At 36.1% G+C, this 13,330-nt stretch overlaps 1 protein-coding gene across 1 annotated transcript; it reads left to right on the top strand.

The window, feature by feature from the left end:
* Positions 1–4,386: 4,386 nt before the first annotated feature.
* On the top strand, positions 4,387–13,014 carry LOC130980473 (probable sodium/metabolite cotransporter BASS5, chloroplastic). The gene is made up of 3 exons (XM_057904150.1): positions 4,387–4,683; positions 12,654–12,819; positions 12,902–13,014. Exons 1-3 carry the CDS (start codon positions 4,387–4,389, stop codon positions 13,012–13,014), a joined length of 576 nt encoding a protein of 191 aa, XP_057760133.1.
* Positions 13,015–13,330: the final 316 nt, after the last annotated feature.

The following is a 13,330-nucleotide window of genomic DNA, read 5'->3' on the forward strand; positions in this document are numbered from 1 at the left end:
ACATGAGGTTGGGCCTAAGGCTTAGAGTGGGCTTGAGGCACGCGCAACTCTCGGGTCCGAAGCCTAGAGTGGTGGCAGCACGTAAGGACGCGCGCGCGGCAAGTGCGCGTTCGCGTACATTGATGATTTGTAATAAAGCGCGCTAGCGCAATGCGTGCGCTCGCGTCTTGCACCACTTTTGACATATGGGCGCGCACGCGGCAAGTGCACGTCCGCGCGAGTTGAGTTGGGCCAGGGGCTTAAGAATGGCCCAGAGCTGGCTCAACTCTTTGGGGCTTGGCTCAAAACTTGCAGCAGTAAATCGACGCGGACGCGACAGGTGCGCGTCCGCGCGAACTTCCATGTTCGCATAATTGGCGCACACGCACGCAGTGCGCGTCAGCGTGGGTTAAGTTGGGCTCAAGGCACAATGTTCGCCCAAGAGAGGCCCAACTCTCGGGTGCGTGGGCGATGTTGCATCCGTATAGGGACGCGTGCGCGTACTTTGTGCGCGCGCGTCCACCCCTCTTTTTTTTTTTTTTGAAGACAAATTTGCTCCCCATACTGTTCACAACTCCTTATTCAATCAACCATCACACAATTCATAAAAATGCAATTTGATACTATTCATCTACTACTAAACACAACATACATGTGACTAAGCTAACAATTAAGTTGTACAAACAAATTTGTATGAAACATCTACCTACAATGGCAACTCAAGTCACTTATTAAGCAAATCTAAAAGAGAGTGGAAATGGTTTACCATGGTGGGGTGTCTCCCACCTAGCACTTTTAGTTTAGGTCCTTAAGTTGGACATTTTGAGATGCTTGTTGTCATGGTGGCTTATGTTTGTACTCATCCTTGAATCTCCAAGGATCTTTGCTTCTCAATTGGTTGACAGAATTTCCAACCATCTTCAGCAAGCCTGGGCAAAGATGAAATCCCCGGCAACGGCGCCATTTTGATGATTGGATTTTTGATGGTTTATAATTTCACTAATGAAATCTCGTTGTAAAGTATAGTTTCTAAACCAAACAATAATCCTTTCATACAAAAAGTTGTTTGTCACTAGTACAAACCCCTAAAATTTATAAACCGAAGTATTTAGACCTCGGGTCATTCTCCCTAGGAATTGTAATGAAGTGTCTTGTTATTGGTTATGAGTTATTTTGGGGTTTTGGATAAGAGGCATGAAAGTAAATGGTAATGGAAATAAACTAACAACTATCAAAGCTCTTGGCAAGATGTAAGAACTAGAAATCCTATCCTAGTTACCTTTCTCAATTGTGATGAGAATTGTTTATCGCTACCACTTAGTTAACCTCTACCTATGGAGGGAAGTCAAGTGGATGAATCAATGTGATTCCTCAAGTCCTAATCAACTCCTAAAGGAAAGACTAGCTTTAGAGGTATTCAAATCAAATAGCAACTTCTAATTATCAACCAACAAAAGAATTAGATAACTCAAGAGTCACTAATTACTCTACCTAGGCCAAGAGGAACAAAACCTACACTAAAATCCAAACAAGCATTTTATCAAACACTTGGTAGGCGTAAAAGGAAAACATAGTAAATCAACAACAAGAACAAAATCAAGCAACAATTATTGAAAGGAATTAACAACACAAATCAAAAGGAACACACTTATTATGATTTACCTTTATTGAATTGAAAGAGAAAGGAAGGAACAAAAGTGGATCTACAACAAAGTCTAAGAACAACATAAAGGAAATTACAACCAAAGAATAGAAGAAGATGAATGTAACAACAAGGAATTAAGAGGATAAAAGTAGAAGTAAGCAAAGATTAAAACCTAGATCTAAGAACTAAACCTAATCCTAATTCTAGAGAGAAGTGAGAGCTTCTCTCTCTAAAACTCTAAACTAATCCTAAAACTATTCTAATTGATCCATTGTATGTCTTCCCCTTAATCCTTCATCCTTTTATTCCTTTCCCTTAGCAATTGGCGCCAAAAATGGGTTCAGAAACCCTTTCAAATCGCCAGGCACGTGTTGCATTAGTGAGGTCATGTGCCATCATCGACGCGTGCACGCACGGTACGCGTGCGCGTCCTTGGCCTGTTTCGCAATGTGCGCGCGAGCGCCTTGTGCGCGTGCGCGTGCATGGCCTAGATCAATCCTTTGGCTTTTTGTGCTTCTCTCCACTTGCATGCTTCCTTCCTTGCCTCCTTTGATCCATGCCTAGCCTATTCCAATCCTGGAATTACTAGCAAACACATCAAGGCATCTTATGGAATCAAAGAGAAACTAGAATTCATCAAAATAAGGCTTAAAAAGCATGTTTTTACACTTAGGCACAAATATGGGAGAGATAACAAAACCATGCTAATTCATAGGCTAAATGTGACAAAAGGTTATCAAAATACCCTAAATTCAATACAAGATAAACCCTCAAATTGGGGTTTGTCACGGGGTTTCCCGCAGTCATCTCGGCGATGAAGTCTGCCAGAGCCTGTGCTTTGATTGCGTTCCGAGGTTCGAACTTTATTTGGAATTGGGACAGTTCTATGGACCATGCTAGCATTCTCCTCGCCAGGTCGGGATTTTGTAGGACTTGCCTGACCGCTTGGTCGGTTTGGACCGTAATGGGGTGAGCCTGGAAGTATTGTCGAAGACGTCGGGAGGCCGTGAGGAGTACAAAGGCGAGTTTCTCGAGGTGAAAGTAGTGTGACTTCGTGTCTTGGAGGACTTTGCTTATGAAGTAGATAGGCCATTGGGCCGTATTCTCGTCTTCTCGGACAAGTGTTGCCGCAAGTGCTTCTTCAGTTATAGATAGATATAGGGAGAGGACCTCTCCTGTTTAGGGTTTAGCGAGAATGGGGGGTTTTGCTAATACTTTCTTAAAGTGTTGGAATGCCTCTTCGCATTCCGCTTCCCATTTAAAGGGAGTCCCTTTCTTCATGAGTTTGAAAAAAGGGATTGCCTTTTGGGCCGACGCACTGAGAAAACGGGAAAGTGCGGTTAGTCGGCCTGTCAGCTTTTGGATATCTTTGAGGTCCTTTGGGCTTGTCATCTCGAGGACAGCTCTGCATTTTTTGGGGTTCACCTCTAGCCCGCACTGTGTGATCATGAACCCCATGAATTTTCATACTTCCATTCTGAAGGCGCACTTTGTTGGGTTAAGGCGCATTCGGTGTTTTCTTAGGGTATCCATTACCAGTTTGAGGTCGCTGATGAGTTGCTGGCCGGATTGGGTCTTGGCTAACATATCGTCTATGTAATCTTCCACCTTGGTTCCAGATAGGCCCTGAAATATCCTGTTGACGAGCCTCTGGTATGTGGCTCTGGCATTTTTCAGGCCAAAGGGCATGACTGTATAACAGTTTGTGCCGTCGAGGGTGATGAAAGCTGTTTTTTCCTCGTCGGGTCAGTGCATGTATATCTGGTTCTGCCCTGAGTAGGCGTCCATGAAGCTAAGGTTTTGGTGACCGGAGGCAGTGTCCACCAAACCGTCGATGTTTGGTAGGAAAAAGGCGTCTTTTGGACAGGCTTTATTTAAGTCTGTATAGTCGACGCATATCTGCTACTTTCCATTTGCTTTCTTGACTAACACGATGTTGGCCAGCCAGGTCGTATAGGGTAATTCTCGGATAAAGCCTGCTTCGAAGAGGGCTTTAACCTGTTTTCTGACCTCGGCTGCTCTCTCAGGGGACATTTTTTGTCTTCTTTGTGTCACAGGCTTGGCCTTAGGGTCTACGAATAGCCGATGGGACATCAAGTCAGGATCTATCCCTGGCATGTCGGCGGGAGTGAAGGCGAATAAGTCTCTGCTCTCTTTTAGGAGGCGTATGAGATCTTCTTTGAGGTTGTATGGTAGGTTCCTATTGATGAATGTATATTCTTCCTTGGCCTTCTCTATCTGTAATTGTTCCATGTCTCCCTCCGGTTCTAGTCTGGGCTGACCGTCCTCCCGGTCATCTAGGTCGCCTAAGAAGATTCCAGCCGCGTCACGAGATATTTTTTCGAGGACTAAGCTAGTGTTGTCGCATTCTGCTGCGATTGCTCGGTCCCTGTGGATTGTTCCGATGGAACCGTCTTCGGCTATGAACTTCACGAGCAAAAACTTGGTGAAGATGACATCGGAGAGCTCGTTGATTGTTTTTCTCACCAGGATAACGTTGTAAGCCATGGAGTCTTAGAGGACTACGAACTCGGATAAGATCATCTTCCTCTGGTTCCCGGTCCCGATGGTGAGTGGGAGGAGGATGGAGCCGTTTAGTTTGAGAAAGTTTTCCCCGAGCCCAGTTACTCCATTTGTGGTGTGTTTGTAAGTTTCCGTTCCAAAGTCTGAGCTTGTCGAAGGCTCCTCTGAAGAGGATGTTGGAGAGTGCCCCGGTGTCAACTAGTATCCTTCTGACCAGTCCTGTTCCAATTTTTGCCGAAATGACGAATGGGGCGTCTTCTGAGGAGGTGCTATGTTGGCAATCCTCGGGGGAGAATGTTATTGCTTCCGTGGTGGTGAGAGTCGGGGCCTGGTTACTTACTGCCAGGACTTTGAAGTCCTTTTTTAGTGCTGACTTTGACTTTCCTGGTGCATCATTACCCGTGATGATGTTGACGATTATGGTTGGGTCACTTTTGGGACTTTCCCGGGGAGCTTGTCTTTCTGTTCTTGGATTGCGCCCTTCCTGTGTCGGGGATCTGTCTCTGTCTGCGAGTTTTGGTTCTCTAATAATCTTGGTGAATTTAGGGAGCTTGCCGTCTCGTAGGACTTGCTCGAGGGCGTCCTTTAAGTCGAAACAGTCTTGCGTCCTATGCTCGTATCCTCGGTGGTAGTCGCAGTACAAGGTCTTGTTGCCGCCCGTTCGTTCCTTGAGTTGTTAGGCTTTCGGGAAGATATCTCGGTCAGATATTTGGTGGTAAATCTTGGTGATCGGGGCCGATAGAGAGGTGTAATTTGAGAATTTTCCAACTCTTGAGGGTCGGTTTAGTTTGCCAGCTTTGGATGCTCCTTCTGGTTTTCTCTTGGTGTGGCGTTGTGTCGAGGCGCCATGCTGCCGTGCTGCCGTTTATTGGCAGCTATGACTTGGGTTACCTCTTCGTCGTTTATGTATTCCTTCGCAATGCCCTGAATCTCATGCATGGCCCACACTGGTTTGGTGGTGAGGTGTTTCCGAAAGTCTTCATTGATGATCCCGTTGGTTAGGCAGAGGCTCGTGACTGAATCTGTGAGTCTGTCGACCGTCAGGCACTCATCGTTGAACCGGTTCATCCTATCTTTGGGTGACTTCCAACAAGCTAATGGGGTGTTTGACTTTTGTGATTCTGGTGGTGAATTCGGCTATGAATTTCCTCGAGATATTGTGGAAGCTAGTTATGGACCCGTTGGGGGAGGGTGTTAAACCATTTGATCGCAGGTCCGACTAGGGTTACTGGGAAAGCCCTGCATCGGACCACATCTACAGCTCCTTCCAGATTCATCCTGGCCTCGAAGGCCGTTAGGTGTTCTTGGGGATCTTTAGTTCCGTCGTACTTCATGTCCGTGGGTTTGTCGAAACCCTTGGGGAGTTTTGCTCCTAGGATTTTTTCCGTGAAGGGAGTGGCTCCCATTATCACGTGGTCGCTCCTTGTGCATTTAGCCTCTCGATGACAGCGGTCGTCGTCTGCGTCGCGCCGGAGTTCCGGGTCACGGGATACGCTTTGCTCGTGCCTTTTGCTGTGATGCCGTTCGGGTGACCTGTGACGACCGGCCTCGCGGCGGGATCTTGATCTGGAGGTGGCATGGCTTCCTTCCTCTGTGTGGTGTCCGTCTTTGGCAGTCACCCGGCCTTCGAGTTCCTGTACTCAGAGGTAGAGGTCTTAGATTATTTGGGTGGTTTTGCCTCCTAGGTTTTCGGGAGCCCGTGTTTCAATGACTGTGGAGCTGTTTTCTTTGTTTTTTGGAGGGGTAGTCTGGCGAATAGCGCTTGCTATCCTTCCATGGGTGGGGGGTGTGGCTTCTCGGTGTTCGGGAGTTGGGTTCCTCGTTCAGGAGTTATTGTGGTGGCTTGGGGATTGCTCCTCGGAGACATCTGCTATTCCGTCACGACATTGTAGGTCCCCACAAACGGCGCCAATGTACTGAATGCCTCCGGTACAGGTTGTAAGATGGATCGGGGACCTTCGAGTCGAAGCGGATGCCGGATTATTCAACTGGAGCAATGGGGTGGTACCTACAAAGACACTCCGACGCTCAAGTCAGAATGAATCTAAGAGGTAGAAAGTATGTAGAGTGAATGATGTACCTGAGGGGGTCTGGGGCTCCCCTTTATATAGATGATGGTGATTATCTTATCTTATCTTATTCAGTTAAGATAAGGAAGGTATTTAAAGCTGATTGTTTGGTTAGAAGCTCTAGCGGGCCAGTTCCAGGCCTTCACCGGTTTCAGAGACCGTTCCGAGTGTGGGATCCGTGGGGCGGGTCCGTAACACAGTTTTTTATTTAGTTTTAAATTTTCACCGCTTATCTTTCTAATCTATATTTTTATTTCTCTTCTTTCAAATATTTATTACATATAATTTGGAGAGAATACTAATGTTATAATTAAAAGTTAGAATCAAGATTCAATTGTTTTTAAAAAAATTAATTTTGAGTTAATTTTATAACTATCAGTATAATTTTTTATACTAATATCTAATTATATTTTTTTATACACAGAAAAAAATATTATTTTTAAATAACAAGTATAAAAATTAATTATTTTTATTTGTGCAATGGACTTAATAGTTAACACCTAATTAAATGTAAAAGTATACACGTTAAATTATTTTAAATTTTAGATAACGAATGTTAAAATTAATTATTAATAAAAAATTATACTTTTTCATATAAAAATAATAACAAAAAATCTTATTATTTGATTTTTTATCTACAGATACCTTGGTCTTCTTAGGCAGAAATTTTTGTCAATCTATGACTTTTTTTGTAAAAGTAGTTTGATTTTATAAATCTTTTGTGCCATGCATAATCTATACTATCATAACAAAGTGAATTACAGTTTTAAAACATTTATATTCCCGTAATGTTATTACGGATAAAAATACTAGTATATCTCTAATTTTACAACCAAAATGTGCCATATGTCACTTTCTCATTGCAATTAGAATCTTTTCCTCCAAAACTAAGAAATTATCCTCTCCTACTTACTAATTTTATAACCAAAATGTGCCACATGTCACTCTCTCATTGTAATTGAAATTAAATCTTTTCCTCCAAAATTAAAGATCTATTATATATATTATATCTCTAATTTTACAACCAAAATTTGCCACATGTTACTTTTTCATTGCAATTAGAATCAAATCTTTCCTTCCAAATTAAGAAATTCTCCTCTTCTCCTTACTAATTTTACAATAAAAATGTGCTACATGTCACTTTCTCATTGCAATTAGAATCAAATCTTTCCCCTCCAAAATTAAGAAATCCTCCTCTTCTTCTTACTAATTTTACAACCAAAATATGCTATATGTCACTTTCTCATTACAATTAGAATCAAATCTTTCCCTACAAAATTAAGAAATTCTCCTCTTCTCCTTACTAATTTTATAACCAAAATGTGCCACATATCACTCTCTCATTGTAATTGAAATCAAATTTTTCCCTCCAAAATTAAAAAATTCTTCCCTCCGCCTTACTAATTTTACAACTAAAATGTGTCATATGTCACTTTGTCATTGCAATTGAAATTAAATATTTTTCTCCAAAATTAAAGAATTCTTTACTCTCCCTCATTAATTTTACAACTAAAGTATACCATATGTCACTCCCTCATTGCAATTGAAATCAAATCTTTTCCTTCAAAATTAAAGAGTTCTCCCCCTCCTCTTTACTAATTTTACAACCAAAATGTGCCACATGTCACTTTTTCATTGCAATTGGAATAAAATCTGTCCCTCCAAAATTAAAACATTCTCCTCTCTTCCTTACTAATTTTACAACTAAAATGTGTCACATGTCACTCTCTCATTGTAACTGAAATTAAATCTTTCCTTTCAAAATTAAAGAATTCTTTCCTTCTCCTTATTAGTTTTACAATCAAAATGTACCATATGTCACTCCCTCATTGCAATTGAAATCAAATCTTTTTCTTCAAAATTATAGAGTTCTCCCCTTTTTTCTCTTCATTTCTCTATTTCTCTCATTCCTTCAACCACTCTATCTATTTTATATATCATTATCAATATCAATGACTAATTACTAATTTGACAATCAAAATGTGCAATATGACATTCTTTAATTGCATTAAAATTAAAATTAAAATATTAAAATTAAAATTAAAATATGTCTATATTATATATCATATATTACTATCTAATTTAATAATCAAATATATTACATGTAAGATGTTAAATTTTTAAAAATTAAATAATTAGCTATTAAGTTAATATATTATATTGAGATGTAATTTAAAAAAAAAACTATTTTTAACAAAAATAATTAAATAAAATTTTATGATTATTAAAGTTTAATTTAATTATTATTTATTCTATTAAATTTAAATTCTTTATTAAAAAATAATTTGATAAAACAAAAATTAAATTAATTATTATTATTATTATTGTTATTACTATTATCATTATTATTGTTATTACTATTATTATATTATCATTTTTATAATTATTATTATTATTTAAGTTTAGATTAATTAAGATTATTATATGATGATTTTGCTATAATAAAGTAATTTACATAATTGATTTAAGGAAACAAAAGCACATATGATAGCAAAGCATGGGTTAGATTATGAGCGTGACAGGCATAAAATAATGCTATTTGGTAACTAGTATAAGAAACGGAAAGATTATTAATTAATTATGTGAACTAACAAGAAGAAAAATATTTGGTAACTAGTATAAGAAACGGAAAGATTATTAATTAATTATGTGAACTAACAAGAAGAAAAAGAATTGGCCGAGGCCATTAAGAGAGTACAAGAAAGATATGAAACGTGGATGCCATGCATGCATATGTATATATAACCAATGACACCTTAATGCCTTAATCACCACAAATTTTGGTTGATTATTATCAGTCCTAATTAATCTTTCTTTTCTCTTCATTCACCACCAAGTTAAGCTTGAAGGCAAAAAAAAAAAAAAAAAAACAAAGAGCCGTGAGTGAGAGAGAATGAGAAGTCATGGCACCGTAAATTTTTCGGCTTTGATTTTTTTAGATTTGTAACTCTAATAAAAAAATTTAATTTAGTAAAAGTGTTTATATTTTCTTTTTTTATACGTTGATATTATTTTTATTTAGTAAAAATTGACAATGACGTAATTCCTTTTTTTATTGAGTTCGGTCAATTGGAATTTTAGGAGGTACAAGCAATTTCTGACGTTTTTTTCTTCAACTGTTCGATCATAAAGCTTTTTCAGAACTTCCGTTATTTTGATTTCGTACGAAAATAGGGTTTAGTAATTTTATAATCATTAAATGTGATTTGGTTGATAATTATTTGAGTTTAAATGAGTTTATATTGAATTATTATTGTTGTTTATAATATGTTGGTTTGGCTTTAAAAAAATAGCTCAGCAGTGATTATTTTAATGATTTTGGGACTGTTGTAATATGATATTTTTTAGGAAATTGGTGAAATTTGGTAGTTGAAAGATTAAATTAAAAATTGAAAAAAAAATCGATAATAGTAAAACTTAAAAAATGGACTTAAAATTCAAGCTAAAAACTTAAAGAATTTTAGAAATGAGATTCAGTTTTTTGATAGTTATAATCGGAGAATTAAGATTTATATTTGAGAATGAAATAATAATTTAATAAAAAAATTGAAGTTAATTTTATAATTAGATATATTTTTTTGGATATTTTGGATAATAAATAAAATTTAGGGGTAAAATGGATATTTTATAAAAGTTCAAGCTATTTTTATAAATATGAAAGTAATTGATAAAAGTTTAAAAGAAAAGTTTTATAAACTAAGTTTTAAGAAAATATATAAATATATTATTTATTTATTATTTAAAATATCTTATTTATATTATTATTATTATTATTTTATTAAGAATATTATCTAGTAAAGATGTTATTAATATTATTATATGTTAGAGAAGAGCAAATAGAGTAATCTTAAAAGTTTTAGAAAACGCAAACTTAATTAAAATACTTTACAATTTTTTTCCATAAGATACTTAGGGAAAGGCGAGGGAAGAATATGAAGTTGAGTTATGATAAAGAATAAAAAGATTGAAGAAAAGAAGGGAGAAAGAAAAGAAGTAAGAAAATAAAAAGAAAGATGAGAAAGAAAAGAATGTATTAACTAAAGGGATATCTACCACAGGAGAGCAGATCTCTGCCACAGAAGAGCAGAGACCAAAGATAAAAAGACTTTAAAAAATTGTCTGTCACAGGAGAGTAGAGAGTAAAGACTAAAAGATTTTAATGAACGTGTGCCACAGTAGAGCAGATAGAAAAGAAGGTATTAATTAAAGGGATCTTTACCGCAGTAAATTAGAAAGCAAAGATTGAAAAGAAATTGAGTGTTGTTTGGGCCTTTGTGCTAAGTGTCTAGTGGAGACGGCGATACGTAACGCTCACTTGACACTATAAGGACGGCTCAACGAGGACGGCGATGTGTAACGCTCACTGGAGACCGAAAAGAAGGTTTTTCCATGAGGACGGCGATGCGTAACGCTCATGGAGGGGACATTGATACTATAGGGACGGCTCAGTGAAGACGGCGATGCGTAACGCTCACTGGAGACCGTAAAGAAGGTTCCCCCATGAGGACGGCGATGCGTAATGCTCATGGAGGGGACGTTGGCTGAGATAAGGATGGCGGTACGAAACGCTTATCTCAGGACCAGTGTCGGGAATCGGGCAACAAATCGACACATGAGCTCATGGCCTGTATAGGACTAGACATGCATCATACTTATTTGCTCATACTAGTTGTGATTATGTTTTCATAATGGTGTGTGCTTGTGATTGGATTCTATGTTCTGTAATTGCCTTCTGATTTGTGTTTGTCTTGCATTATTTGTGCCTATGATTGATTCTATTTTGTGATTGAGTTTTGATGGTGATTCGTGTTGAATTGGGCCGTAGGCCGAGTTGATTTAATTTGGACCAGAGACCGAGTTGATTTGATTTAGAGCAAAGACCATGATTGGAAGGACCAGCAGTAGGCTTTAGTTAAAATAGTTTCTTAGTAAACGGTGAAATATATGAAATGTCATTTTGCATGAAATTTTTATAAAGAAAATATGAGCTTTAAATTTGGATAATGAACTTAACTTCTAACCCCAACCCTACTAAGAACTCCCCAGTTTTTATCCCCTATCTCCACCTCTTTCAGCTACAGGTGCAAAGGCTTATTGCGAAGTTGCGGGAGTACAGAGGAATATGTTTACGAGTTGAGTTGTTAGAATTTATTTTCTCCTCGCCTTGTTAGTTAGAGTTTTATTCAGAGAGGTAGGTTCTGTAATTGCTTTTGTATGTAATACTACAACGTATTATTAATATTAAGTATGTGAATATATTGTTTGTACTTGTTGAAAAAGTTATAGTTTTAGTAAAACCATCGATAGATTTACGCGTAAAGGCTCAATATTAAATAGATAATAAAAGAAATTAGGTTAGTAACGCCTTACTTTTGGTATGATCATGAGGTGCTAAAAGTTAAGGTGTTACATCACATGACACCCTCTGATTAAAATTGAGAGAATTTTTTTTTCAAAATTAATAAACTCCCTTTCTAAACTCTCTCATCTACCTCACTCCATTTTTCTATTTCTCTCTACTATTTTTACTCTATATATAATTTATATTTTATATTAGTAATTTGACAAATCAAAATATGTCATTCGATATTTTTTTACAATTAAAATAAAATTTTTTCTTTCAAAATTAACATACTCTCACTCTCATTCTTCATCTTTATCTTTCTCTCTCTTTTCTCTCATTCTCTATTTTTTCTATCTTTCTATTCTACAGAAAATAAAATTAACAAAATAATATAATTTAAATAAAAATATTATTATTATTATTGTTATTATATATATAGTTTTTTATTTTTTTATTTAGTTTTAAATTTTTACCGCTTATTTTTTTAATTTATATTTTCATTTCTCTTCTTTCAAATATTTGTTACATATAATTTGGAGAGAATACTAATGTTATAATTAAAAGTTAGAATCAAAATTCAATTATTTTTAAAAAAATTAATTTTGAGTTAATTTTATAACTATTAGTATATTTTTTTATACTAATATCTAATTATATTTTTATATACATTGAGAAAAAAATATTATTTTTAAATAGCAAGTATAAAAATTAATTATTTCTATTTGTGTAACAGACTTAACAATTAACATCTAATTAAATATAAAGTATACACGTTAAATTGTTTTAAATTTTAGATAAAGAATATTAAAATTAATTATTAATAAAAAATTAGACTTTTTTATATAAAAATAATAACTAAAAATCTTATTATTTGATTTTTTATCTACAAATACGTTAATCTTCTTAGTTAGAGATTTTTGTCAACCTACTACTTTTTTTATAAAAGTAATTTGATTTTATAAATCTTTTATGCCATGCATAATCTATACTGTCAGAGCAAAATAGACCATAATTTTAAAAAAAATTATATTCTTATAATATTATTACAGATAAAAATATTATTTAGCCTATTATTTGTTTATTTGATTCGCAGGTACTATGCACCTGCAACTGCATTAGTCTAGTATTTTATTTCATAGTTTTGCCTGTTGTTGGTTTTCATTTGGCTGCATTTATAGTTGGTTATATCTTAAGTGGATTTGTCTTCCATGATTTTCCTGATGTAAAGGCATTGCAGCGAACAATTTCCTTTGAGACAGGTACGAGTTTTCTCTATATTATTTCATCAAGTGGTTGTCTTCTCGAATATTACTGCTAGTAACTTCATTCATCCAACTGCAGGAATGCAAAGTAGCTTTCTTGCTCTGTCCCTTGCTAATCGGTTCTTCGAAGATCCACTAGTGAGTGTGCCTCCTGCAATTTCTGTAAGAGCATTTTCAACAGTAAGAAAATGAAGGATCTGTTCTCACAAAAGCCGAAGACCAACTATTGGAATAACATAAACATGAGTCTCAGTACATATTTCAAAGCAAGTAAGGCCTCTTCAGAGAGACTTACTTTGTTTTCATTATAATTAATAAAATTTTAATATGTGGCACTTAATTTAAAAAAAATTAAATAATATGATAATAATATAATAATTAAGATAAAATATATTTTTTAGGGCAAATGACATATTTAAATAAATTCAATGAATCTCTTACCCAAATGTGCAAAACAGAAATATGTTACGTGGTTGTGCAAATTTTAATATTATATAAACCGTGGGAG

The sequence above is a fragment of the Arachis stenosperma genome, chromosome 5 (assembly GCF_014773155.1).
Source record: "Arachis stenosperma cultivar V10309 chromosome 5, arast.V10309.gnm1.PFL2, whole genome shotgun sequence".
Classification (NCBI taxonomy): domain Eukaryota; kingdom Viridiplantae; phylum Streptophyta; class Magnoliopsida; order Fabales; family Fabaceae; genus Arachis; species Arachis stenosperma.

What these genes read in the sequence shown, in the direction of transcription:
- LOC130980473 (XM_057904150.1), top strand. Translation starts at nt 4,387, where the DNA reads ATGACGAATGGGGCGTCTTCTGAGGAGGTGCTATGTTGGCAATCCTCG. An exon ending in TTGGTTCTCTAATAATCTTG is followed by an intron (nt 4,684 to 12,653) that starts GTGAATTTAGGG and finishes TTTGATTCGCAG; the next exon opens with GTACTATGCACCTGCAACTG. An exon ending in AACAATTTCCTTTGAGACAG is followed by an intron (nt 12,820 to 12,901) that starts GTACGAGTTTTC and finishes ATCCAACTGCAG; the next exon opens with GAATGCAAAGTAGCTTTCTT.